The 25569-nt window shown below is 42.6% G+C and overlaps 2 protein-coding genes across 4 annotated transcripts in view; one reads left to right on the top strand and one right to left on the bottom strand.

Moving 5' to 3' along the window:
• Positions 1–585: 585 nt before the first annotated feature.
• Positions 586–3378, bottom strand: LOC118226298 (growth hormone secretagogue receptor type 1-like). Its single transcript, XM_035415823.1, has 2 exons — positions 2137–3378; positions 586–1455 (listed from the first exon to the last, which is right to left on the bottom strand). Exons 1-2 carry the CDS (start codon positions 2927–2929, stop codon positions 1151–1153), a joined length of 1098 nt encoding a protein of 365 aa, XP_035271714.1. The 5' UTR covers positions 2930–3378; the 3' UTR covers positions 586–1150.
• A 15130-nt stretch (positions 3379–18508) lies between these two features.
• LOC118226286 (phospholipase D1-like) overlaps positions 18509–25569 on the top strand; it is a 63065-nt gene continuing 56004 nt past the window's right edge. The window contains exons 1-2 of one of the 3 annotated variants that reach the window (XM_035415803.1): positions 18509–18728; positions 18844–18973. The gene's annotated coding sequence lies outside the window, so the exon portion shown is untranslated. Of the gene's footprint in view, positions 18729–18843; positions 18974–19690; positions 19873–25569 lie in introns of those variants that run through there. The other 2 variants (XM_035415799.1, XM_035415801.1) reach the window with 2 other exon arrangements.

Raw genomic sequence — 25569 nt, 5'->3', positions numbered from 1 at the left:
CTCCACTGTTGAGGTCACTCCACTGGCTAATGGTCGCTGCCAGGATCAGGTTCAAAATCCTGACCCTTGCTTACACTGAAGCCAACAGGACAGCCCCCATCTACTTACAGGATATGATTCAATTCTATACACCTGCTCGACCACTCTGCTCTGCAGCAGGGCACTTTGCACCCCCTCCCATCTGGGTAAAGGGTTCTCGCTTATCCTTATCACAGAGCTTCTTCACCCTACCTCCCCAGTGGTGGAACAAACTCCCTGTCCCGCTTCAAACCATCCCCTCATTACCAATCTTTCGCTGTGGTCTGAAGACGCATCTCTTCAGACTATACCTGGACTAACTATCACCACTTTGCGGATCATTTCACTTAAATTACCCTCTTTCATGCCACTCATGTTACATGTACCTCCATTCCAGCACTTATTGTACTTTGTATTATTGTCCTAATGTTGTAGCTTGTACTTCCCCCCTAGTTTGACTTGGCATAGGTTAGGTCAGAGTAATGTTCACTGTGTGAACCGGACATTTTGTGTTCTTGGCTATGAATAACTGCACAAAATGAGCATTGTACCTTATCGGACCGGTGTTTTGTAGTTGTTCCAGTGACCTTTGGTATGCACTTTTGTATGTCGCTTTGGATGAAAGCATCTGCCAAATAAATGCAACGTAATGTAATGCTGACTCCCGAGTGTCCTTCAAATGTACTGACTTCACTGCTATCTGAACAGATTACATTTTATTGGCTGCTATGAATTTAGTTATTGATAGGCCCTACCACTACATCCAAAATCTACATACACAATAATAATTTCCGAAGTGCTTCTTTGCAGCCTTATTAAAAATAATGAATTACCACATATGCCATGTAGCATTACAATAAATGTTAATTTATGTATTGGAAAAAAAGGAAACGCAAGGACATCTGTGACTAATTTCTTCATTCCTGTTCATTTCCTTTGCTTAACGAGAATACATTGAGTTGAACATTCTCCCACTGGCCTCTGGTATATTTGTGCGAATCAGTCACTTTCCCAGAAATCCGTAATCCAAGTAACGTTCAGATAGCCTACCCGTCATGTTTCAACCAATAGGCAGAAGACTCAGACGATTATAGACGACGCATCCATGAATGGAGAAGTGGGCGAGGCGAAGTCACGTGCTCAAACTCGACTCTGTCCAAATTGGGGAGCTTTCACCCTTCAGGGTAGACGCTGTCCTGCGAGAGGTCTGTTTGACCCCAAGAAGTTTTCCGGCCGCGACCCTGTACTTCTTTGACATTATGTTGTAGAGGATGGGGTTAATGGCCGCGCTGAGGTAAAAAAGCACAAATGAGACAAGGTTGCAGTACTCGCTGATCTGCGACATAAGGGGAGAAGCGACTTCTGAGGACTTGGAAAATAAATAGCGACCCACGTGAAAGGGCAGCCAGCAGAGCACAAAGGCGAATACGACCACAGCTGCAATGGAAGGGATAGGATAGTCTGGTTATAATGCATTTTCTGCATACTATACACACAAACGCCATTATCGTAATTGATGTAATCACATTTAAATTCCTAAAATGTACGAAAGAAAGTCACTGTATATGAGGCAGTGAAGTGAACATAGCGTACTTGACATAAGATTTTCATAGTTTGTGCGGCACACAGAAATACATGAAAACCCAGATATAGTTTGATATATGTTACCCATTTGACAGTTATATTTGTAATTATTATTAATGTTGCTCTTTATTCGGCAGTTTATCAATTTGAGTAACGCGTCATGGTATCTCCTCGGTTTAAGACATTCGCCTATTATCTTTAATATCCTCCTGCGATCCAGAAATTCATTATTAGCTTGGTCTTAATCTAAAAAAACATATATTTTACTATGCTGACACCTATAGGCTACTACATGGAACATTTAAAAAAACATAGAATATTATATATTTGAGAAATATTTTTTCTGGAACATGTTTTGACATCCAAGACTCCTGTACTGCACTATACTTTAGATCTGCCGTCTCAGGAGCATATAGCCGAAGCTGCGTAAAAAAACGTCAGCATTATTTAATTGAAAATACTGACATAGTGGTAGCCTACTTTCCCAAATGCATGTGTAAATGACAACATGTTTCCACGAATAGACAGTCTTACCTAACATTTTTACTGTTTGTTTATTGTTTTTGTCTCGACTCGAGATGTTGGGTCCCATTGAGTCTCGCTTTCGCCTCCACAACCTTCTCCCGATAAGGCTGTACAATATAGTTAGGCAAAACACTGGCAAAAAGAAAAAGATGCTTGAGACCCACACCATAATGGTCAGCAGTCCGGACCTGATGGCGTATTGTGTCACCTTGCACTCGTTGGTCTCCCAGTGATTCGTTCCGTTCTCGTGCTCAACCCCAACTAAGACGAATACCGGTCCAGCGCTGAAGAAAGCCACCATCCACAGAACGAGGATGACTCCCCTCACTCGACCCTTCGTAACTACCACCTTGGCTCTGAGAGGAAAGCAGATTGCAAAGTACCTCTCCACGCTTAGGGCGGTGATGTTGAGAATAGTGGAGTAGGTGCAGCTCTCGCTGACGAACTGAAATAGTTTGCAAAGCTCGTCTCCGAAATTCCACGGCCGGTACCTCCAGATTCTGTACAAGTCCAGTGGCATACAAAGAAAAATCAAGAGGTCTGAAAGGGCCATGCTGGACAGGTACAGGTTTGTGGTTGTCCTCATGTCCTTGTAATTGGTGACCACTAGAATGGTCATTAAATTCCCGGTAACTCCAACGAGGAAGAGGAGAGAGCATGTGACTGTTATCCCCATCAGAATAGGGACAGGGAAAAGGGTAACGGGGTAATCCGTCTCCCAATGTGTCCAGTTGATCTGACCATCCCCACAAACTGAACTGAAATTCAACGAGCAGTTAGAACGGTCCGTCCAGTTATTCATATTTGTGGCTATAAACCGGACCTGTGTGAACCTAACTTAAGTGACTCCGCGAGAAAGATGTGCTGCCAGTAATCCGTTCACTCTTTATGTCCACTTATTATTGGGGAAAACGAGCAAACTCTTGATCAGGCGAGAGAGCAGATACAGGGGCTGAGTTTACGAAGAGTTTTGTGAGACAGCCAAAGTATGAGACGCTGAGGCATTTCGTCCGTGGGAAGGATTGTGACAGCCTTAATTGTTTATTGAAATACCATGCTCCAGCCGTCCTAAAAGCATGCCAAAGCATCCTTACAACCACGATTCACTTCCAAGAAATCATCGACATCGGTACAAATTATATTTGAATACAATAGTACAATGAAAGAACCGAAACCATCATTCAATAAGTTTCCCAACACAAAAATAAAAGCTTCGTGTGAACAAAACCTAGCAATCTGTCAAGTTTTATGGAGCCTCTGCTCTCTCTACAGTCAAGTACCTTCTCCTGCACCGCCCTGGTGAGCACGTGGATGTCACCCCACAGACATGCGCACAATCCATTGAAAACAAACCACTTCAGGACATAGTCTACACTTCAAAAGCTTCGGAAGCAGAGATTTCACATGTGCGTTTGTGCATGGGGTTCCGTTCAGAAAAACAATAAATTTAGTGTACATACATACTGGTTTTCTTGACATATATATTGGTTTAATATGCGTATGTTTTGGTTTAACATTGGCCCATCTATTGGTTTTTCACTTAGGCTACCCATATATTGGGTTGTCATTTACGTATACATTGGTTTTCCAACGGTGCAATCTATCTATTGGTCTGATTCTCATGTATATTTGTTTGCTTCCCATATATATTGGGTCGATATACGCATGCATTGACGAATGATTCGCGCATATGTTTGTTTGTCGCATAAATTTGTTTTGGTTTGCCATTGATACACAGTGAAATGTCCAGTGTTAATTCAACTCTTAACAGATAACATTTGGACCCACTCTGTAATATGGGACTAGCCTAAATGTTATCTATTAAGTGTTGCATTAATACTGGACATTTTACTGTGTACATATTGGTTCACTAGTTACGCAACTATTGGTTTGATTGTCATTAATATTGGTTTGCTTCACATATATATTGGTTTGCTATATGCATGTATTGGTTAGTCGTTCACGCATATGGTGGTTTGCCAGTTACACATCTACTGTTTCCATTGTTATACAATCGAGGCGCAAATATAAAACAATATACGCAGTTATGACTAACCAATACATGTGTAGACTGTATGAAAACAATATATGCAGTATGTGAAGCAAACCAATATTTATGGCAATCAAACCAATAGGCCTAGATGCATAACAACAAACCAATATATGAGCATCAATGACGAACCAATAGAAATGTAAATAACAAATCAATATATGTGAAAATTATTAATCGATGTATGCATATATCACACCATTATATATGTGAAGCAAACCAATATACAGCAAATTACTGTCAAACCAATGCAAACTAGTAAATGCGTAAATGACAAACCAATAGATGTGGCAATGACAAACCAATGTATGCGTAAATGATACATAGGCTGTGTGTGTGTGTGTGTGCAAAGCAAAGCAATACATGTACGCTGTGGATTTCATTTTTCCCCAAGACGGCGCCCCATACTTGTGCGTGTGTTTGTGTGCGTGTGTGAGCGAGAGAGAGAGGTGGGGGGAAAAAACAAAAAGTAAATGAAAATGAGTTGGAAGGTTCGTCATCATCACCATTTTATTATTATTATTATTATTATTATTATTATTATTATTATTATTATTCAAATGTCAATATATTACAACTAAAAAAGCACACACATGCATCAAAAAATAGTCTTTACTGCCATCTAGTGATACGAACTAAGCACATGCAAAATTTCAGTGGCCATTACGTTACATAACATTTAGGAATGTAAAGTAATTCCTAAATGCTATGCTGGTTCATGTATGCTATATGCTGTGAAACTACGTAAGAATGCAATGGTTCCATAAACCGATGCAGTAGGTTGTCACCCGTTAAATCGGCTTCAATATTGTGTGAAATTGTAATAAACAACCCATCGAATTGGCGCTGTCCCGGGTTCTGAAGTTTTAAAAGCTTCGAAAAGGAGCAATTTCACGTTAGTGACCGACCGTATTTAGACAACGAAAAAACCATAAACGTTTCTTTTATACAGTTCTTTTATACAAAGACAACGAGCGCCAATTAAGAAACTACGCGTTTTTGTTGTAATTTTTAATAATGAAAAATGTCTTTAAGGTTCACTTAATTTCAGCAAAGGAATTTTGCAGTTTGTGAAGTAATCTATAAATACAAAATTTCACCATGATTAATCTTGTCACATATCTACATAATTTGTCTTATTCAACTTTTAGTTTTAGGCCATTTTAAATTAATATTAAAATGCCTTTAAGACGACCTAGTGAAAATTTCTAAAAAGAAAATGGTTTAATGATTGTCAAGATCTATCAGTGTTTCTGAATATAAAATGAGGCCAACTCTGAAACACAGTAAATTTTGAGGGCAAATTAAACATTGAAGGAGGTAGACTTAACTTAAGATTAATACAATGGATCCTTTGGGCCACATGTGTAAAATTCCTGTCCAGGAGGACTGCAGTATGTGCTGATATTATGGGATGGTCTTGGCAAGAGTGGGGCATTTAAGTCACTGATTGGCTAAAGAACCCACACACCTTGTTCTCAAGGCCTAAATTGGCAGCTGATTAAAAGGACATCTCTTGAAAGGAAAACCTACATACACTGCAGCCATCTGGGAATTTATTTGACACCCCTGATATGGGCAATGCAAATGCTAACCACCATAAAGGTCAGCCAGAAGAGAAGATAAAGACCAGACCAAACCAATGAATGGTTTTGACTAAAAATGACTTTCTATTACCATTTCTGAATGTACAAAGGAAATGTGGTTGATGTAATATTGCTTGAGCCTAGTCAGGTTTTCATCTGGCTGGGAAGACAGGTCCTCTGGCTGTACACTTGTTTATCATTTTAAAGACTTTGGCAACTGAAACCTTTTAACAAGAGACTGAGGGATTATGTGGTGTAAGTGAACCAACAACATGAAAATGTTTCAATGAATTAAAACCACTGAAGCTGGTGGAGATGTGCAACTAGATGCAATTCATCATGCATGATTGCCATAGAGAACAGTTCTTTCAGGTATCTAAGGAATACATTGTGGTTTCATCCAAACAAATGCTGCTTTTTCCTCACTGCTGCAGCAGAGCATCGACAGCACCTGAAACTGTCACGGGTTGTCGAGGGAATGGACCCAAATGCAGAGTGAAAAAACCCCAAGAACTCCAAAACCGAAATTCACAGATTTTAATAACAAAAACTCAAACAGAAAACAGAAAATCCAAAAAGAAGCTAAACGGGCAGGGCAGAAACAGGTGGACAAAAACAGGCACGGGGAAACACGGGTGAACTCTTAGGCAAGACACACGTGGAAACAAGCGAAAACACAAGGAACCAGCACCCAAGTCAGGGAAGAAGACTTAAATAGACAAGACACTGACGAGACACAGCAGGGCACAATGCACAATCAGGCCACAGAGAGGGAAGGGAAAACGAAAACCAAAAAACAATAATTGAACAATTGAAAACAATAATACAATTAAACAGGATACAAGCAGGACACAAAACAGAAGTGGGCCGCCATCTGGTGGCCCAACAAGGAAAGAGAGACGGAAACACAGAACCATGACAGTACCCCCCCCCCCCCCCAAGGGACGGCTCCTGACATCCCAGAAGGCCGACCTGGGGAGGTAGTGAAACAGAGGGTGGGAGCTGGAGACAGGACAGAACTCGGGAATGGAGCACACTGGAGACAGGACTCGGACTGGACTCGGATGGGGAACAGGACTCGGAATGGACTCGGGACTGGGACGAGACACAGAAGCAGACTCGGGACGAACAGGACAGACAAGGTTCAGGACTGGACAAGACAGGAACGGGACTCGGGACAAAACGAGACAGGACTCAGACTGGGCACAGGAGCGGAAGCCAGGCGGGGTCCGGGCCGGGCACAGGAGCGGAAGCCAGGCGGGGTCCGGGCCGGGCACAGGAGCGGAAGCCGGGCGGGGACGGGCACAGGAGCGGATGCCGGGTGGGGACGGGCACAGGAGCGGAAGCCGGGCGGGGACGGGCACAGGAGCGGAAGCCGGGCGGGGACGGGCACAGAAACGGAAGCCGGGTGGAAAGGAACCGGATACAAAAGACTGAACTGGACTCAAGACTGGAGACTACACTGGACTCAGAGGAAAGGGACTGGACTCAGACAGGAGACTCGGCTTGAGACAGACACGGAGCAGACTAAGGACACTACATAGACCTGGACACGGAAACTACACTGGACTGGACTCAGATGACACTGGGGTGGACTGACACTGACAAAGAAACGAGCTGACACAGACACAGGAACACCGGGAGACCTACAAGGACAGACAAAGGGACAAGCAGGCGGGGAGGCACACGGCAAGCCCGACAGACACACTAAGGGACAGACAGACAGGGAAGGAGAGGGTTGAACACGAAGACTGACACACAAACTGACAAACGGGCAGACAGGACAAAAAACAAGCAGACTGACACACTGACAGACAGGCAGACAGGCGGGAGAACAGATTGGCCGACGGGCCGACGGCCTGGGGGTCAGACAAACAGGCCAACATACTGGCCGACAAACACGCGGGCAAACAGGTAGACAGGCAAGCAGGCAGACAAATAGACAGGGGGGCAGGTGAACAGACAGACCCATGGTGGGGAACGTGGATAGGGCAAGGTCTCTGGGCACTGGGTAGGGGCAGCGACGACTTGGACACACTAGGGGGCGTGGGAACACTAGGGGGGGCGCGGGAACACTAGGGGGGGCGCACGGACACTAGGGGGGGCGCACGGACACTGGGGGGGCGCACGGACACTGGGGGGGGGGGGGCGCGGGAACACAGGGCAAGGCGTGGACACTGGGCAAGGCAGGTGGCTTCGCCTGCGGGACAGCGGCCAGGGCAGGCCGCAGCGGCCCCAGCAGGACAACAGACGAAGCACACGGTCTCTCCGGGGCTCTGGACGGCTCTGGAGGCCTCTGCGGGGCTCTGGACGGCTCTGGAGGCCTCTCCGGGGCTTGAGGCGGGGGCGAAGCATAAACATTTGGCGTAGCAGGCGGCGGTAGCCCCTGTGGAACAACAAGCGGAGCAGGCGGAGGCCCCTGCGGGACGACGGGCAGAGCAGGCGGCGGACGGGCGGAGCAGGCGGCGGTGGCCCCTGCGGGACGACGGGCGGAGCAGGCGGCCTCTCCTCGACTTGGGGCGGAGCAGGCAGCCTCTCCTCGACTTGGGGCGGGGCAGGCGGCTCTCCGGGGCAACGCAGGAGCAGAGCAGAGCAGAGCAGGAGGCCCCTGCGGGGCAACGGGCAGAGCAGGTGGCGGCAGCTCCTGCGGAACGGCGGACCGAGCGGGCAGCTCCTGCGGAACGGCGGGCCGAGTGGGCTGCGGAGACCCCTGCGGGAGACAGGGCTGGGCGTACTTCTTGGCCAGTGGGGGCATCTCTGCGCGCCCCTGGAGGCAAGCCTCCCACTGGAGGGTCGTTGTCATCAGGGCTCCAAGGTCAGATGACCCGACAAGCCCGAAGTAGACCAGGCCACCATGGAGGGAGTCCTTCACGCCATCCAGGAACAGCTGGCACAGAACGGGCCGGGCCAAGTCACTCTGTGCAGCCAATGAGCAAAACTCGGTCGCATACTCCATAAACGAACTTGGCCCCTGGCGTATGCTCATCAGCTGGTCCGCCCCATGTCCACTGGACAAGAGGGCCTGTCCGACGACAGGGCTGAACCCAGAGGCCCCCCCCAGCGACCACCGGCTTGCTCCAGACCGGTGGCATGCTAAACACAAAAAAAAACCAAAAATCCCAGGGAGAGAGAAAAGGAAAAGGGGGGGAGAGAGAAAAAAAATCTCTGCTGGGTCCAGTACGTGCTGGTTCCTTCTGTCACGGGTTGTCGAGGGAATGGACCCAAATGCAGAGTGAAAAAACCCCAAGAACTCCAAAACCGAAATTCACAGATTTTAATAACAAAAACTCAAAAACAGAAAACAGAAAATCCAAAAAGAAGCTAAACGGGCAGGGCAGAAACAGGTGGACAAAAACAGGCACGGGGAAACACGGGTGAACTCTTAGGCAAGACACACGTGGAAACAAGCGAAAACACAAGGAACCAGCACCCAAGTCAGGGAAGAAGACTTAAATAGACAAGACACTGATGAGACACAGCAGGGCACAATGCACAATCAGGCCACAGAGAGGGAAGGGAAAACGAGACAACCAAAAAACAATAATTGAACAATTGAAAACAATAATACAATTAAACAGGGTACAAGCAGGACACAAAACAGAAGTGCCGCCATCTGGCAGCCCAACAAGGAAAGACAGAGACGGAAACACAGAACCATGACAGAAACACGTTTTCCCGGATCCACAAACAAAAAATGGGGATGAACCAGACATTCCCACAATCGAGGTGGATAATAACAGAAGTGAACTGTCCTATCTAGATGGCTTTACTTTGCAGTCATTTTCCTGACTGAAATGATAACTTTCAAACCAGAGCAATGGCAAGACATGCTCAATTTGAAAAATTATTAGAAATAGAGGGTGTTCATTCTAAAATCTATACATAAATGGGAACAAAATGAACAGTACTCATAACAATACTTCAGAATTTATACCATTATTACTGCATAGGCACAGTGTACGTAAACATTTTGGCAGCTGCCTTCATTAATGTGCTGTACTGTGTTAGTGAAAGTGTGGTGGACTATTAGCTGTATGTTTTTGTAATAAACAATATTAAAAAATTAAGCTTAAACACTTCACTGAATACATGTTTGTGGAATGATAAATTCTGCACCAAATCTGCATTTCTTCTACCCCATATTTCTGTTTCTTTTCTTTTTTTCATGGAAGGTTCACTACTTATAGTTTACATTTTAGCATTTTGTCACAGTATCTTGCTGCTCTCAATAACGGTTAGTTATATGGTTAGATGGTTAGATACAATCTGCATTTAAAATCTTACTGATATATAGATTCATAATGGCAGCAAGCCAAAGTTTATATTATACTGTAAAGGCCATATAGGCCATGCATTCTCCACTCTCTAGCCTGACAGAATAGATCAAATACATATATCTCAGAGTGGTTCCGTTATATACAAGACACATGCAAAACACATGCATATCAATCCTGTACTGCAGCAACAACAAAAGCTACTTGTGTTTTCCTCCTGCCTGAACTGTCCAAGTGTCCCTGATAATTAAATTACGGTAAAGAAATTAAAAATTATATAATTCTTGGCAGGTCCAAGGATATGGATATACCCTTCCCACTGTCACCACAGGGTGGCGCACCATTGTCATTTAATAATGCAGAGGAACAAGGTTACTCTAGTCACTGTACATACTGATGACATTTCATACAATTTAAAAACATAAGAATAATTCTTAGGATAATTGCCATGCTATTCTAGAGTCAGCGCCTGTAGAAAAATGACTCCCCATAAAAGAAAATGGTGAATCCCACTTTGAACCCCCTCACTTTGGTTTTTAACATCAACAAGTCTCTCAGTTTACCACTGAAATCAATGATATTTCTGAACAGCTCCTCTAGTCATCCTCCCAACAGAAGCCTACAAAATGACTACACAGTCTATAACAGGGATGCCAAACTCAAGTTGACAAAAGCATTCATGGGGTTTTATGGTTATGTTGAAATCAGTGGCCAATTCAGTGGACTTTTTTTGTCAAAATTTGAATACACAACAAAAACCAACAGACAATGCAGCCCTCCAGGACTGGTGACTGACACTTCTGAAATGAGTCCAGAATGTTGGGGAACATTTCTTTTGGCATCTGTTTGGTATTTATTGTTACCAACGAACCATGTCAAATTCACAGGCAAATTGCAGGTATGTTACAAAGAAACATAATCATAGCATCCCTTAGTAATTATCATTCAGTAACAAAAAATATTGGTTATTTTATGGACATTAGATTATCATTATAGATTATCATCAAAAATAATCTTATTGTTAATGAAATGTAGTTTATTGCAGACACATATCCTTCATCATATTTTTGATGATAATCTATAATGATAATCCAAAGTACTCACCAAACCCAGTTAGACCCATTTAGCCCATTTAGCTTCTGCTGTTATCCATGGGAATGTGAAAATGATGGATGATACTGATAATAGATGCCATTATGTAGCACCTTTTGTGGATGGTATGTGGGGGGTGTCCATCATACCCACCACAAATCCACAATTCCCCTCCCACTTGATCCACAGGAGCCATTTTGAACCAGAATGCTGAGTCAGAGAGATAGTGATATATTAAGCCAGTTAAACTTGCGGGTGATTAATTAACCCTGATTCAAAGAGCCTGGTTTGGAATTTTGCCGAGATGTCAAGAAACACCCTACTTCTTGCAATAACTTAAGCGCCATAGATCTTTCATGGCCACAGTGAATTAGAAATTCAATTTGAAAACTCATCCTAAGAGAGTTAAGAAAATTAGAAAAGGCAATAGGACAGTACAATAGCCAGCTGGAGGCTTTGCCAGATCAGGATGTGTGATGTTTGTTATTCTCACATTACATGCAATCCATTTTTACAGAAAACAAAATGGGTACTAGCCTCATAATTTCCTGAATAATCTTATTCACCGGCTGAATGTATTTGATGTTCTGAAATAATATCTCACCAATGAACACAGTTCTGGTGAAACCAGTTTTACTTCATGCCTTGTGAGTGTTGGTTGCACATACTGCCAGAAGGACTGCAGTCAATGCATTATGGTGGAGAAGAAAAATACAGTATCCACTGTTGATACATGCGGAAATGACATTAAATCAACCTAGGTCCTCTTTATTCATAAGGTATGTTTTGAGTTTTCATTGTAAATTCTCGACTGTCTCTACCACTCTCAGATCCTCTGGTAGGCTATTCTAAATCTTGGGGTCATAATGTCTAAAAGCTGCTGCCAGGGCCGACCCGTGGCATAAACGGTCTATGCATTTGTTTAGGGCCACAACCGCTGGGGGGGGGGGGGGGGGGGATCACATGACCACGAGGGGGGGCCCACACGATCCAGTTTTTATGTAAGGTAAATAACATTATAATTACGTTATTCATCCCTTATTGTGGAACTAGTGGTATTAATTTTAAACGGAATGGCAACCGAACATTTCATACCAAGCATTTCATACCCCCCTCCCCCCACGCTCGAATAGATTTGCTTAGGGCCACCAAAATGCTAGGGCCGGCCCTAGCTGCTGCTTTTAGTCATTGTAGTCTGTATTTTCAGTATCACTAAACCAGTACCAGCTGATCCACCATTCACAAGATGCCAAATATTTAAAAGGTCCAGTAACTAAAATCACAAAGAGAGGCAGAGCCTTCTTCCACAATGCTCATTTCTTGTGGAATAAGAAATCCCAAAACACATTCAGACTTCAGGCACAGGCTAAGGTGAGCTTTGAGCACACATACAGTATGCTGGAAACTCACTTTATCAATCCCAGTGTTTGTGGTAAAGGTGGATTAGGACCCCCGAGCTGTGAGGTGAGCTGGGCCTGCTGTCGCCCTGTCACAGGTGGAGTGCATGGGACAGCGAGTGTTGTGCTGCCGTCAGTCTTGGATCAAGCACACCCATTTCTTCTCATCTTTTAAATATGCTGGCACAGCATAGCACACTGGGGCTTTTTCGTGTTCTACTCAGGCCTTGTCGTGTGCCATACGTAGCACTGTATTCATTTCGTTTCCAAACCTTTTCTCTTCTCTTCTCTGAGACTATCCCTCCATCCTGAGTACACAAGCTGCTATAGCCCTGACCCTCTCCTGGTTCCAGCCAACACCACGATCAATCCTCGAGGCCAAGATAAATCGTCTTGCTCTTCTGACCCACCTTTTAATGTACATTTCCTGAGCTGCCTTTTTCTGCTAGTATATTATTTTCTACCACTGTTTTAATGTTTTTTCTCCCAATGGGAAGTTTTTTCAGGGCCTGGGTGTTCATTTTTCCTAACAGGATATTTTGCTTAAAGTGTCTATTTTGTGTTTCTGTAAAAAGTGTTATAAATAAAATTTCATTGAACTGAAAAAATGTATTGAATTATTTTCCAAGGCTGCCGATTGAAAGGAAGCCAAAGAAAACCTGTAGAAACCCCATACCCCCCCCCCCCCCCCCCCCCGCCTCCTAAAAAAAAAGGAAAAGAAAATTTCCTGTTAGTTGCCCCCAAAGTTGAATTCAGGTCTACATTGTTGGCTCCCAGACAAATAATGTGTTCCTGGTCTGTAACACAACCTGTAGCAAATAGTTGTTCTACGCTACAAGTCTGAGATAGAAAACAACATTGTGCTGGTGAATCTCCTCCACAATGCTTTTACCAGTGCAACACTTTCTGTCTTAACTTAGTGATTTCCTGTCATTTTAATTTAGTGACTTCCCCAAATTTTACAATTTGATGCAAACTTCAACCAAAGCTTGCTTCCCTCCTGCCATGACATTTAGCCTACTTTAACAAAAGAAGCAACTGGAATGTTGGTGATTTCTCAGATCACCAAAATTATGTGTGACTTTCTGTTCATTATTCATTTTATTTCAGGCTTGTCTACACATCATCAATCTGGCTGTGTGGGCATCCATTTTTACTGCAAGTAACCCTGTGAAATGGGGTTGTAGCAGCTCACTGAAGAGGGCATCCTAGAGCATGAATGGGCAAAAGACCTTCAAATCAGTTCAGATCAACTAGGCAAGGTTTCCCTGACAGGAAATACCTAATAATAAAAAACTTAAAGGCACGAGGCACACTAGTGAAACTTGATACACAATAACACTCTTGAAATGATTTCACATCAGTCAAACTGTTAGAAACGAGTTCCCAGCAGGTTACTCTGGAGTTATATTCAGATCCACTTTCCCTGAATTAGCTATTTTGTGACATGCAACAAGTGTCATTAACAGGTGCTCTGCAAGGGAAGATATATGAGGAACAAGTCAAATCGGAACTGAAGAAACCTATCTTCTGTTGTCCACAAGGACCATTGCATTGTGGTATTCCCTTTCTTGCTGGAAGCTTTCCTTTTATACCCTTGGTGGATTGGAGGAAAAACGAGGGGTTGAGAGAATGTAATTTCTCCCATCCTTGTCATAAATTGTCATCAAATGCCACTTGCTGTAGTTGCCAAATTTCATCCTGGCATTTTGGGTATTCCTCCCTTGAAACAAGGAAAGGAATATCAGGAAGAACGCATAAATCTTGGATTCGAACACACGCTGGATTACAGGCAATGTTTCAAACTTGGCTAATGGATCAGTGGAGTCTAGGTCAACAAAAATGTGATGTAACACTGACAAAGCGCCCTCTGGTGGTCCAAATACCGGACCGGACCGGTAATATCGCATTTTACCACTAGGCGTCGCACGTGACTCAGCCGCTCCCGAGTGGAACATAATGAGAGCCCATGAATGAGAGTGCAGGGGCTTTACCGTTGTCAAGCAAAATTCCGGTTGATAGTTCTACTTAGACCGTTGTTATGCAAAAACTCTGGTCGGTAATTCTATTTGCATGTTATTAAGCAAAAACCTCTGGTGGACAAGAGGAGGGAGTAGAGCAGCATTCCCAAGACAGCAATAAACAGCTTCAGGAGAATGCAGGTGAATTAATGCTGGTTCAGCCTCTAGGCCAGCATGGCAGGCCTCCAGGGACTAACGCAATTTCCTAATTGCATATAAACTGAAAACAGAAAATGTTTGCTGCAGCTGACAAGTTAATAGATTAAAACTTTTGCCAAGTTTAAAACTGCAATTGAACAGATGACGCTGAACAATCAAATAATCTCATCACAAATCAAGGTATATTACTATGGTATATTCATTATAATTTAAACACTTTTTTTTATTAAGAAGTGAATAAAATATATTTTAGCAGACACAGTAGAATTTCACTAACAGGCCATGGCATGGGTGACTTTATACAGTAATGCTGATTTCAGTGTATCTGATCAATGGGAGGTGGGGGTTAAAGTTGCCACACATACTTGTACATGACTGTTTTGTGGTCTTGACTGAACAATGTAAAGTCTGGTCCAAGTAATTGATGGGAGAAATTTACCGCTAGTCTGTAAAGAATCTGTGTGTCTGTGACTCCCCTGTCCCCGTTCCCCGTCCCCCTGTCCGACAGCTCCCGGTATTGTTCGTGATTACACATCCAGCTGTGCATGAAGTCTGGATTTGACTAATTCTAAATCTGGCAACCCTGGAGGGGGGTGGTCTACTGTGAAAGCACTGGCTGGTAATGCAAGTGTCCTCTACCAAATAGAAAGCAAGCTGTGCTCTTACAACGAAGACTGTGAAGAGGGAAGTAGATCTTATGGGATTCTGCTCTTTATTACTTGTAGGAGCAGTACCAACATATACCTGTCCTCTAGTCTCTGAGCCATGTATACCACATGATGTGCCAACTCTACAATATTCAATAGCATTCAGTCCTGACCAGCACGGATTCCACGGTACAGCTGTCACACTCCCATCTTTCTGAAAGCGGTTGTTGTTGCACACGTTATGGGTCGGAAAGCCCTCACACCAGGACCAGCCCATGGGGAGTGCGTCAGGACTCTGCTGTAGCCCCTGCTGTCAGGCAGCCGTCAGTTTCTACAGGTGGAGTGCCTTGGCTGATTGTTGCTGCTATTGCCTATGCTGTCACACCTGGACCTGCGTGTCAGTGGGCATGACATATGAGATAAACTTACAAATAGCACAGCAGTGTAGCACTAGGGGTACCAGGTTTGTTTCCCAGATGATTACGTACCCTTGAGCAAGGAACTTATCCTGAACTTGCTTCAGTATACGTCCAGATTTATAAAATGGATTGTTTCGATTCTGGATGCAGATTGGCTGAGACAGCATTCTACAGTAATTGTAAAATTGATACAGTAACAGTTAATAAAACAGCCTGTGATTGTAAACGGCATCACTCCACGCACAAACCGTTACTTACAAATAATATTGCAGAATAAATAATATTGTCATCAATAAATTGTTTCTATATGTTGCAACTGTTGTATAAAAGCAATATAGCACTCGAGTTGTGCTTAACAACACCCCTGTAACCGTGACTGTATTCACGATGAAGCAAAGCCTCTTGTGTCATATTGCTTAAGTATAAACTGATACTGTAGTCTAAAAAAATGTCTTAAACGCAAACACTCTGCACACCCTTTCACATCTTTGTTCCATACCCTGCAGTTATATGCACTCCTAAGCAGGAGTCTATGAAGAAGTTCAACTCAGCAAATTGGGAAAAAATACTAAGAGTACTTTGCTAATAGATCCACATTCTATAAATGAGAAAGATAATCTCAGATAAAACACAAACCTGATTTAAATGGTAATATTATGATCATTTTAACTGAATGGGCCTCATTTTAGACATGCTTTCATATGAAGTACCATTAAGTTCATACATGATGTGAGGCCAAAGGTGGGGCTATGATGTCCCAGCCTTTGTTACCTGACCTGCAGTCTCCCAGATAATGTGCCATCACTGACACACTGCATTTGGCTGCATACCGTCACCACGTCAGAAATCGCTGGCTGTGAACTCCCAAATTTGGACAGGGCACAAAATGTATTGTTATATAAATAAGCAGACAATATTGATTGACCGGATATTGATTATCATCTCTGACTGATGATATCAGGCAGCACTTATGCGTTGGTCAGAATAAGAGTGTCGCATAGCCACTAAGTCGTGAATGATTCTTTAATCAAATGAATAGCAGAAACATCTAGTCAATATCATTACCTTAAAAATGGCTGAATTTTTCCAACACCACTCACTGTTAAATAGAGCAATGCTTTTTCTGCTGTTAAATAATTCAATCATAGAGAATCACTTGTATTTGTACATATTGTACACTTTTCATTGGTAAACAGCAGTTTTGTTTGCACAGTAAGTAATTCTGGAGAAGGTATGACTCATGTTTACACTGAGTACAGTGAGGATAGGCTACTTTCTACTGCCAGTATTTTCTAGTTACACTTGTTACACCATTAAAAATGAACATGCTAAAAACAGGCGCACAAATTTCAGAGAGGACTTCATTAAGTGAAGCTTTCACTCTTATTATAACGGGTAGAAAGGAATGGCCTTAAATATGTACTGTGTTCTCCATAATTTTTGGGACAATTTTAGACTTAAGTCTGCAACCCATAGACATCACCAGAAGTTGAGGATCTTTGTTGGTGATGTTCTGCCAGGCCTGTGCTGCAACCATCTTCAATTTCTGTTTCTTTCTGGGATGTTTTGCCTTCAGTCTTGTCTTCAGCAAATTTTTTATTTTTTACTTTTATTTAACATTTATTTACCCAGGATAGGTTCCCTGAGCACGGATGCTCTTTTACAGCAACGCCCTGCTTCACACTCATACACATTCACACCTGGGAGCTGCCCAGTACAACCACAATCCTCTATTGTTGGCCGCTAAGCAGCTCCACTGTCAGGAGAGAACATTTTTTTAGTCAATTAAATCAGGGGATGATTAGGTGATTTTTGCAAGAGCCAACTAATGTTTTCCCCGCATAAGATGTTTTTTTGTTGAAACCAAACGAATGTTCAACTGGATTCAGGACAGGTGATTCACTTGACCAGTCAAGAACATTTCACTTTTTGGCCCATTTGGGGGTCATTGTCCTGCTCCAAGGTCAAGCACTGTTCAATGGATCTGAGAAGAAAAAAATGCTTCTGTACACTTCAGAATTCATCCTGTTGCTGCCATCAGAAGTCACATCATCAAAGACAGTGTTCTTTATCTGTTCGACAGTTGAAATTGATTTTTTATTCACAAATAAAAGTATTTTAGGTCATCCACTACAGTGGTGTTCCATGGTCTATCAGGTCTTCATCCGAGCTCACTAATACATTCTTGCTTCCTACCAATGTATCCGGCAGTACATTATAACACACCCAATGTTTTGGCCACATCTCTGATCAATTAATTCTGATTTTTCAGCCTCATGGAGGCCTGCTTTACTGGCATTGACGCTTATTTGGTCCACATGTACAGAGATAAAAGCAACAGACTCCAAATGCAAAATCCACACTTAGAATCAACTCTAAACCTTTTGTTAGCTTACTTTTGTTTGAACTAATGATGCCAAGACATACAGCTGAGCAGCCAATTGTCCGGTTAGTTCTGGACAATAAAATGAAGAGACTATATATAAAAATGGCTGTAAATCCCACAAGGGTAAATACCCTCAAATTAAAGCTGGCAATCCAGCTCTAATCTCATATTCATAGTTTTCTAGCACAAACCAATGTGCGGCAGTACAGAGCCAAAACAACTAAAATGTGTCACTGCAACATTTTGCATGTTGCAACATATTTTCACTGCAACATGTTTTTGTCGTTAAAGGCACCTTGTAGCATAGGCTATTACGCCTTGTCAAATAAAAATAAAAAAACTTTTTCTCTCGGGTCTCAGGAGGTCAGTGTTGCTCTCAAGAAAGGTGAAAAACAATGACATCCTGGTGGTTAAGACAGTCACTTCAGACACCTACTGGTGTTCATAGTGAACGCTTAATCCATGACACGTCCGACCGGCTGAACTGGAGTAAAACAGCTTTATCACGTTCCTCTGCGAACACCGGGCATGATCGAAGTTAAAGAGCTGAATTGTGGGAATCGACGGAACGTAGGTTTACATGCTTCGTTTTTTTGCTGTCAATATTATGAAGATGACCAGATTTACCTTCTGAGTATAGCCTATTTCAACGTGTGTAATGTGTTGTCCGATATATCAATTCCAGTTGGGCGGGTCCACCCGAACGCGCAGTGAGGAAGCTGATGACCGGACTCGCTGTTCATACAGAGCCTGAACTTCACTGGTCCGCGCGTTTCCGGAGGTTGGTTTCGAAGAGCATCGTATTCTCCAGCAAGGTATTCTACACAATAACTTAAAATATATATATATCTATCTGTTAGCAAACGCCTTAATGAAATAGTGCAAATAGCATGTTAGAAAAGTGTGTCACGGTTTTTTGGATATGACAGCTAAATGAAAGCTAAATACTCGTTTTCTTTAAAGGTTTCACATTCGACACGATGGAACTGCTCAGTGGTTACAGCCTATTACTGAACGTAGATACGCTGTGAAATAATTCGCGTTTAAAGCATATGCTTCAAAACATAATATGTGACTTTGGCCAAAAGGGATCTGCTGGCTTTATAAACATAATTATATCTGACTCGCTATATAGCAGTTACTGTCTTGTCGAGCAGCGCCTACGTTTGCATACTGTACACACGAGTGATACATCGGTTTTATCTAACAGAAAAGCACGTGAAGAAATCTGGAGCAGTCCAGATTGCAACTGTATCAGAATATAGAGTAGTAAACGCCGGTTTGTGATCACGCTTACTAGAAATTGCACTGCTGCATCGCATTATATCTTTGCATCGGTTGTATCCTACTGCATATTTCATTTTCCTGGTCTGTATAACTTTTTATAAGTATTACGCGCTTCATTCTTCAGTGGTTTCATTTGATTAGAAATCGCACACGTTGCTGTGACGAGGCGATAAAAACGTGTGTAAAGGTGTGGCTTGTAAGAGTTCTTAGCGTGGCTACGTGGCTTGCAGTGGTTTAGTCTGCAGCGGTGAGAGTAACTTCACCTATCTGTCAGTCCCAGTCAGTCAAAGTTTTTGACATCTGATAACCTTATGGCGCTTCTCCATTGACCGGCACGGCACGGTGCAGGACGGCAGGCATTCGTATCCTACCCGTGTCGTGTTGCCTGTTGCGATTCTCCATTGGGCTACACAACAGACCCGTGAAGGTAGGAGGAGTCATGGGAGTAGTAAAGCGGAGTAAAGCGTCCTACATGTGTAATAATTAACTCTTGTATGTATTTCTATACTCTGTACTCTGTACTCTCGTATGTTTCCTTGTATAGGGATGGGACGATATGAAAACAATTTTGACCCTCCACCACGTTTATCAATGTTCCAACACTCTCGTCATTACTGTTAGTGACAGCTCCAGTTCTGTAAAAACCTAAAACGATTTTAATCAGGACTAGTATTTCACATGCACTGGCGAGAATAGTTTAGTTTATGTACGAAACTCTGCATTTTTGCAATAAACAAGTTAATTCAATGCGCGGCGGTGCGGTCAACCACAGGGCAAATCCAAAACACTTTTAGATTTTCTTTTTAAATGACTGGGCCTGCCAGCTTGATTCTTTGCTGCCTTTGATGGATCAATAATGAGGGATTAGCTAAAGGGCTCAGACCACAACGTATCGTTAAGCACACGTGTTGTATGGCTCCACCATGCCAGTCTGCTGGATCGGGAGAATGAGCAGCATTGCCTGTGATTTGTACTTCATCATTAAAGGAGTAAAGTTTGAAATGTCATAACGCGAAGAAAACTGACATGTTTGCAGGGACAGCCTAGTGTTGCACAGTGGGACAACAGGTAATGTCATTGTACATCTATATAAGATCATTCAAGACGTTTATTTATTCCCATTACCAATGACTAACACCCTGCTATCATGAATCACAATTATGAATCACAATCATGTGGTCTCATGACATTGTGAAACTTTTTGTTTCTTGTCCATATCCATATAACTGTATGGTGTGTCTGTCCTAGATTTTTGAAGATGACACTGGCAGAGCAGTTATTGAAAATTGACTCAAAATCTAGAGGTTGCAGGTCCAAGACCTAGGTGGGGATAAACTTCTGTATTAAGTTTAGCACTGGTGGCCGTCTTAAATATTCAGCAGTATAAATGTGTATTATGCTAAATATAGATATTTTATGAGTCTGTGTGGGTGTGTTTGTTAAGCAGATAGCAGAAATAGCAACAGCAACAAAAATCTTAAAGGGTAGATTTTGAGAATGGATCTAATTGTGGAAAACAATGACATGGAATGTAAGGAATTAAAATGGCTGCAATCCAAGATGCTGTGATTATAAATTCACAAGGGAGGTGTGACTTCAGCACATCCTACCAGGTAGGGTAATGCCATGTAAATAATGCAGACCTTTTTAAATTCAATTTAAGTGTTTACCACTGACTTCCATGGGGTTTACAGTGTGTTCCCACTGGTCAGAACTCAGAAGTTAAAAGTATGAAATACATATTCTGTAGACCATCGACTAACCAGGTGGTGAGCTCCACATTCTTTGCAATGAAAGTTGTATTGCTGTGCCCTTGAATCTTAAACTTTCTTAAACTATCCTTTACTTTGCATCTCATGATTAGACATGAAAGGGCAAGACAATAATAGCAAGACAGTGTATGCTTTACCCTAAAGCATGTCTCTTTATTTCTTTATGAATTTTCATTAAAATGTATTTATTCACTTGGTAACTTCCAAGTTAACAATCGAAGTTAAAACACGGATGCTTTTCAGCTCAGGATGCCTTTTGGGTGTAATCTTTACCTTGCTTTTCTGAGCTGGATTTTCCCAGCAGTGCATGCTTTTTAGTGCTCCTAACTGCTGTTCTTAAAAACTGTGGAAGTACTGGAAGAAATTGCAATAAGTAAGCCTAATTATACTGGCTTACATTTGTTGCACAAAGTTGAGGGCAAAATGCTGTAGCATAAGTGATGTAAGAACTAATAACTGTTTTTGAATGTATGCCAGTTCTAGATATTGAAGAGCATCAAACCCAGTCATATTTTTTGGACGGATGTCAGATGCCCGAAAGATACTGCTCACACTTAAAGCCACTATGTTTGGAAGTGAAACCGGAAAAGCCACTCAACAGAGTGGGAGAGGGAGAGAGAGAGAGCGCGTTGTTGATTTATGCAATGGTCATGTATATTTTATTAGTATGGCATGCCTATCAGTTGGATATGGAGTGATTTTAGAGGACTCTCCCTGGCTCTGTAAAGAGTGGATGGGTACAGTCACTAGGTAAACAAGGGAGGGATATGATTGGCTTTGTGGGCTGGTTAGTGGCTGCTGTGTAGTTGCTCCAGTTCAGATTAAAGGTTATAGATAAATAAATGACAGTAATTTCCTTTATACAGCCCTTTTCAAACAGGGCTTTTGAGGTACATTTTTTCCACATCCAAATTTCAAAAACATCAAAAGAAAAAACGAAGTTACCCTTGATGTGTTCTACTAGTTATCCTTGGCGTGTTCTGTTATTTATCCTCAACATGGCTCTGCTAGTTATCCTGGACATGTTTTGCTAGTTATCCTCAACATGTTTTGCTAGTTATTCTCGACATGTTCCACCCATTATCCTTATCCTTATCCTTATCTCCCAAAGCTTGAATGAATTGGTGCCTCATAGCAAACCTTTCTCTGGCAGTCAGAGGCATTGTGCAGAACACAGTGGCCTTACTGGCATCTCTGTGGTCTGCAGGGCTTCCAGATCAAGCCAGACATGCAGTGATACCAGACTTTTAACTTTGTGGACAGGTGTGTGGCGTAGTGGCTGGAGGTGCAGAAGGCTCGCAAGCCAGTGTGGGATTTGCGACTGTAATGATTGCCTGCTTTCCGTACCTCGATCATATGCCTATGCAAAATAATCTTTCTGCACAGGCCAGTGGCTGCTCACAATGTGACAGGGCTGTCTGCAGAGCGCTGGAATGTGTAATATAATGAAATGTCATTTTAACCCTATGACCCCTGAACCAATTTGCCCCTGGAGCATTGGTGGTTTAAAAAATAACAGTGGTTCCCCTCTCCTGCTGTCTAGCCTGTAGGTACTGCAGTTTCCCAGTGAACTGTCCTCTCCATGCTCTCGGCTCCAATTGTAGGCAGTTGGAAAACACGTAGGACATATTCAGCGAAAGGGTGCATACGTATGAAATAAGTGCTAGCTTGCCAATCTGTAATAACCAGAAGCCTATTTGTTTTTCATCTGCTGGCTTTTTAATAAGATCATTCATTTTGTGGTGAGATGTTATTTTTATTTAAAGTTATTTAGAGCATCATGATGACTACCCAGCCTGTACAATGTCTTTGTACGCGGAAAACCACAATCTGCTGCCTTTCCAGTTTGGCTACCACATGTATGTGGCAACAGGGCTGCTAGGCATGCACCGCTTCCACATTGTTGTCATGACATTGCAGTTTCAAAGACATGCTAGCCCTGCTTACTTCTTAAAGGCGGTCAAAGCGATAACATCTGTCTTTTTCTGTCAATGCTAATCTGGTTAAGGCAGTTTGTTGTTGCTTTTTCCCAGGATGCCTGTTGGAAGCCTATTTTTTAAATTAAATTTCTTAGTAAGACAGTCAGTCTGTTCTTCCTCATCATTTTAATCAGCGTTACATTCAAATTAGAAATGCAGTTCTGAAATTCAGCTTTGTGATTGTTTTGAGTTAAAACTGTAAACATGCCAAATTTGAACTTTGGCGATAAGGCCGTGTATGCTATCTAAAGGAGGAAGTTGGTCTTGTGGTTTCACTCATTTAACAGGAAATGCATGCAGCACCATTATGCATGAAAAGCGGCGCCCTCTGTGTACAGTATGTGCACGGGTTTGTGTGAGTGGGGAGAGTGATAGGGGTCCAGCAAGGTCGTAAGCATGTATTGAACATCGGGGGGGGGGGACTTATATTCCAAAAAATATTTTTTCTATTGAAAGACATTCAGCTCACAACTAGCTTTTCTGTATGATGGTAGCCATAGCGACTACTGGTTCAATATTTGGACAGTAAACATAGTTTCAACAGGACGGAGGGAGCCTAGTGGTGATTACAGCTCTGCTCTATACTATCTATCCAGAAATAAAGTAGCATGTCAGCTACATTAACCTGAGAAGTATTTGTATCTATGTAACAAATCTATGTAATATGAAGACAAGTATAGATATTTAGTCAATGGTTCAGTGAATTGTTTATTTACATATCTACAGTATGTAAAAAAATGATCATTAACAAACTGACTTGTCAAAATAACAAAGAGAGTCAAATCCCCTCAGCTCTGTCCCCTTTTGAAATTCATCATAGTGATATGGTGTCATGCCCAATTGAGAGTCTGATGATGTAATTCAAGGATCACAGTCTTTGTAGAAAGCTGAGTAAATTTAAAAGACTTTCCAAAGCATTGATTCCAGTTTCATTTGGTCTTACTTACTTTCATGGTTAAGTGACAGTCGTGTAATTTTGGCTGACTATCCCTTTAATTTTCAAAAGTTGATCCTTTCTCACTCACCTCACTTGTTCTTCTTCCCTGTTAACATCCCCCCAGGACGTTCTCTCTCTCTTTTCCCAGAACACACCAGAGCAAACATGACAGTATATCAGAAAAGTTGCACTTGCTGTTAATACGTATAAGTTGGCCGAAAAGAGGATTAGACTATTGCCATCGTATTCTGTTCTGTCATGATCTTCCTGTACTCTCTCTCCCTCTCTGTGCCCTGCACCCACCAGAACAAACATGATAGTCAGTAAACTAGTATCTGCTGATACACATATCGTGGCCAACATGAATGATTACATGAGGGTCAGACTATTAAACCATTGTATCCTCCTGTTGTACCTCAAATGCCTAGCAAATCTGAAGACAATAGCCCATAGAGCGTATGTGGGAACTGGAGAGGGAAGGAGGGGCCGGGTGGTGAAGCCTTGAAAGTAACGGGAAACAGCCTATACTGCATGTTGAGCCTATACTGTTAAACCACAGTGATTTAACTACCACACCAACACAAAATCAAATAAACAAACACCTTAACCTTTCCCCCTCACGGGTTCTGGGCGAAAACAATAAACAAAAACAGCAACCTAAAATAACAAAGACAAAAGAAAGTAAAATGGAGTGACAGCTTTTAAGCTCGCCGCTCTTACCTGGCCAACTTTTCAGCTGACCAGCCTTGCTGTTTTCAGCTTTTTTTTTTTTCTTGTGCTCAGACAAACAAAACTTGCTCTCTTGGTGTGTTCTCCCGGTGACGGCCCCGAGCTGTGGAGAGAAACACAGCTTTAAGCACCCGGACTGATTAGTTTATATGACTCTGGTGCATGTGCTCTCTCCACCAGTTGCTACAGCTGAGACCAGTCTGGTTCCGTGGTGGACCGAACGCGACACACTGGTATCAATATTATCATGTTGCTATTCAAAAATATATTTGTAGCAGTTTGTGATCTGAATGCTAAAACAAGGAGATATACTATCTCTGCACTACATATCTCTGCACTACATGACCAAAAGAATGTGGACACCCCTACTAATTAGTGGGTTTGGCTACTTATGCCACACCCATCGCTAACAGGTGCATAAAAACAAACATACAGCCATGGACAAACATTGGCTGTAGAATGGGTTGTACTGAAGAGCTCAGTGAATTTCAACGTGGCACTGTCATAGGATGCCATCTTTCCAACAAGTCAGTTCATTAAATTTCTGCCCTGATAGAGCGGCCCTGGTCAACTAGTGCTGTTATTGTGAAGTGAAACTGTCTTGGAGCAACAGCAGCTCAGCCGTGAAGTGGTAGGCAACACAACCTCACAGAATGGGACCGCCAAGTGCTGAAGTGTGTAAAAATCATCTGTCCTCAGTTGCAACA

The sequence above is a fragment of the Anguilla anguilla genome, chromosome 4 (assembly GCF_013347855.1).
Source record: "Anguilla anguilla isolate fAngAng1 chromosome 4, fAngAng1.pri, whole genome shotgun sequence".
Classification (NCBI taxonomy): domain Eukaryota; kingdom Metazoa; phylum Chordata; class Actinopteri; order Anguilliformes; family Anguillidae; genus Anguilla; species Anguilla anguilla.
Note: the sequence above shows the minus strand (reverse complement) of the source record. Positions and strands in the feature narration are given on the sequence as shown.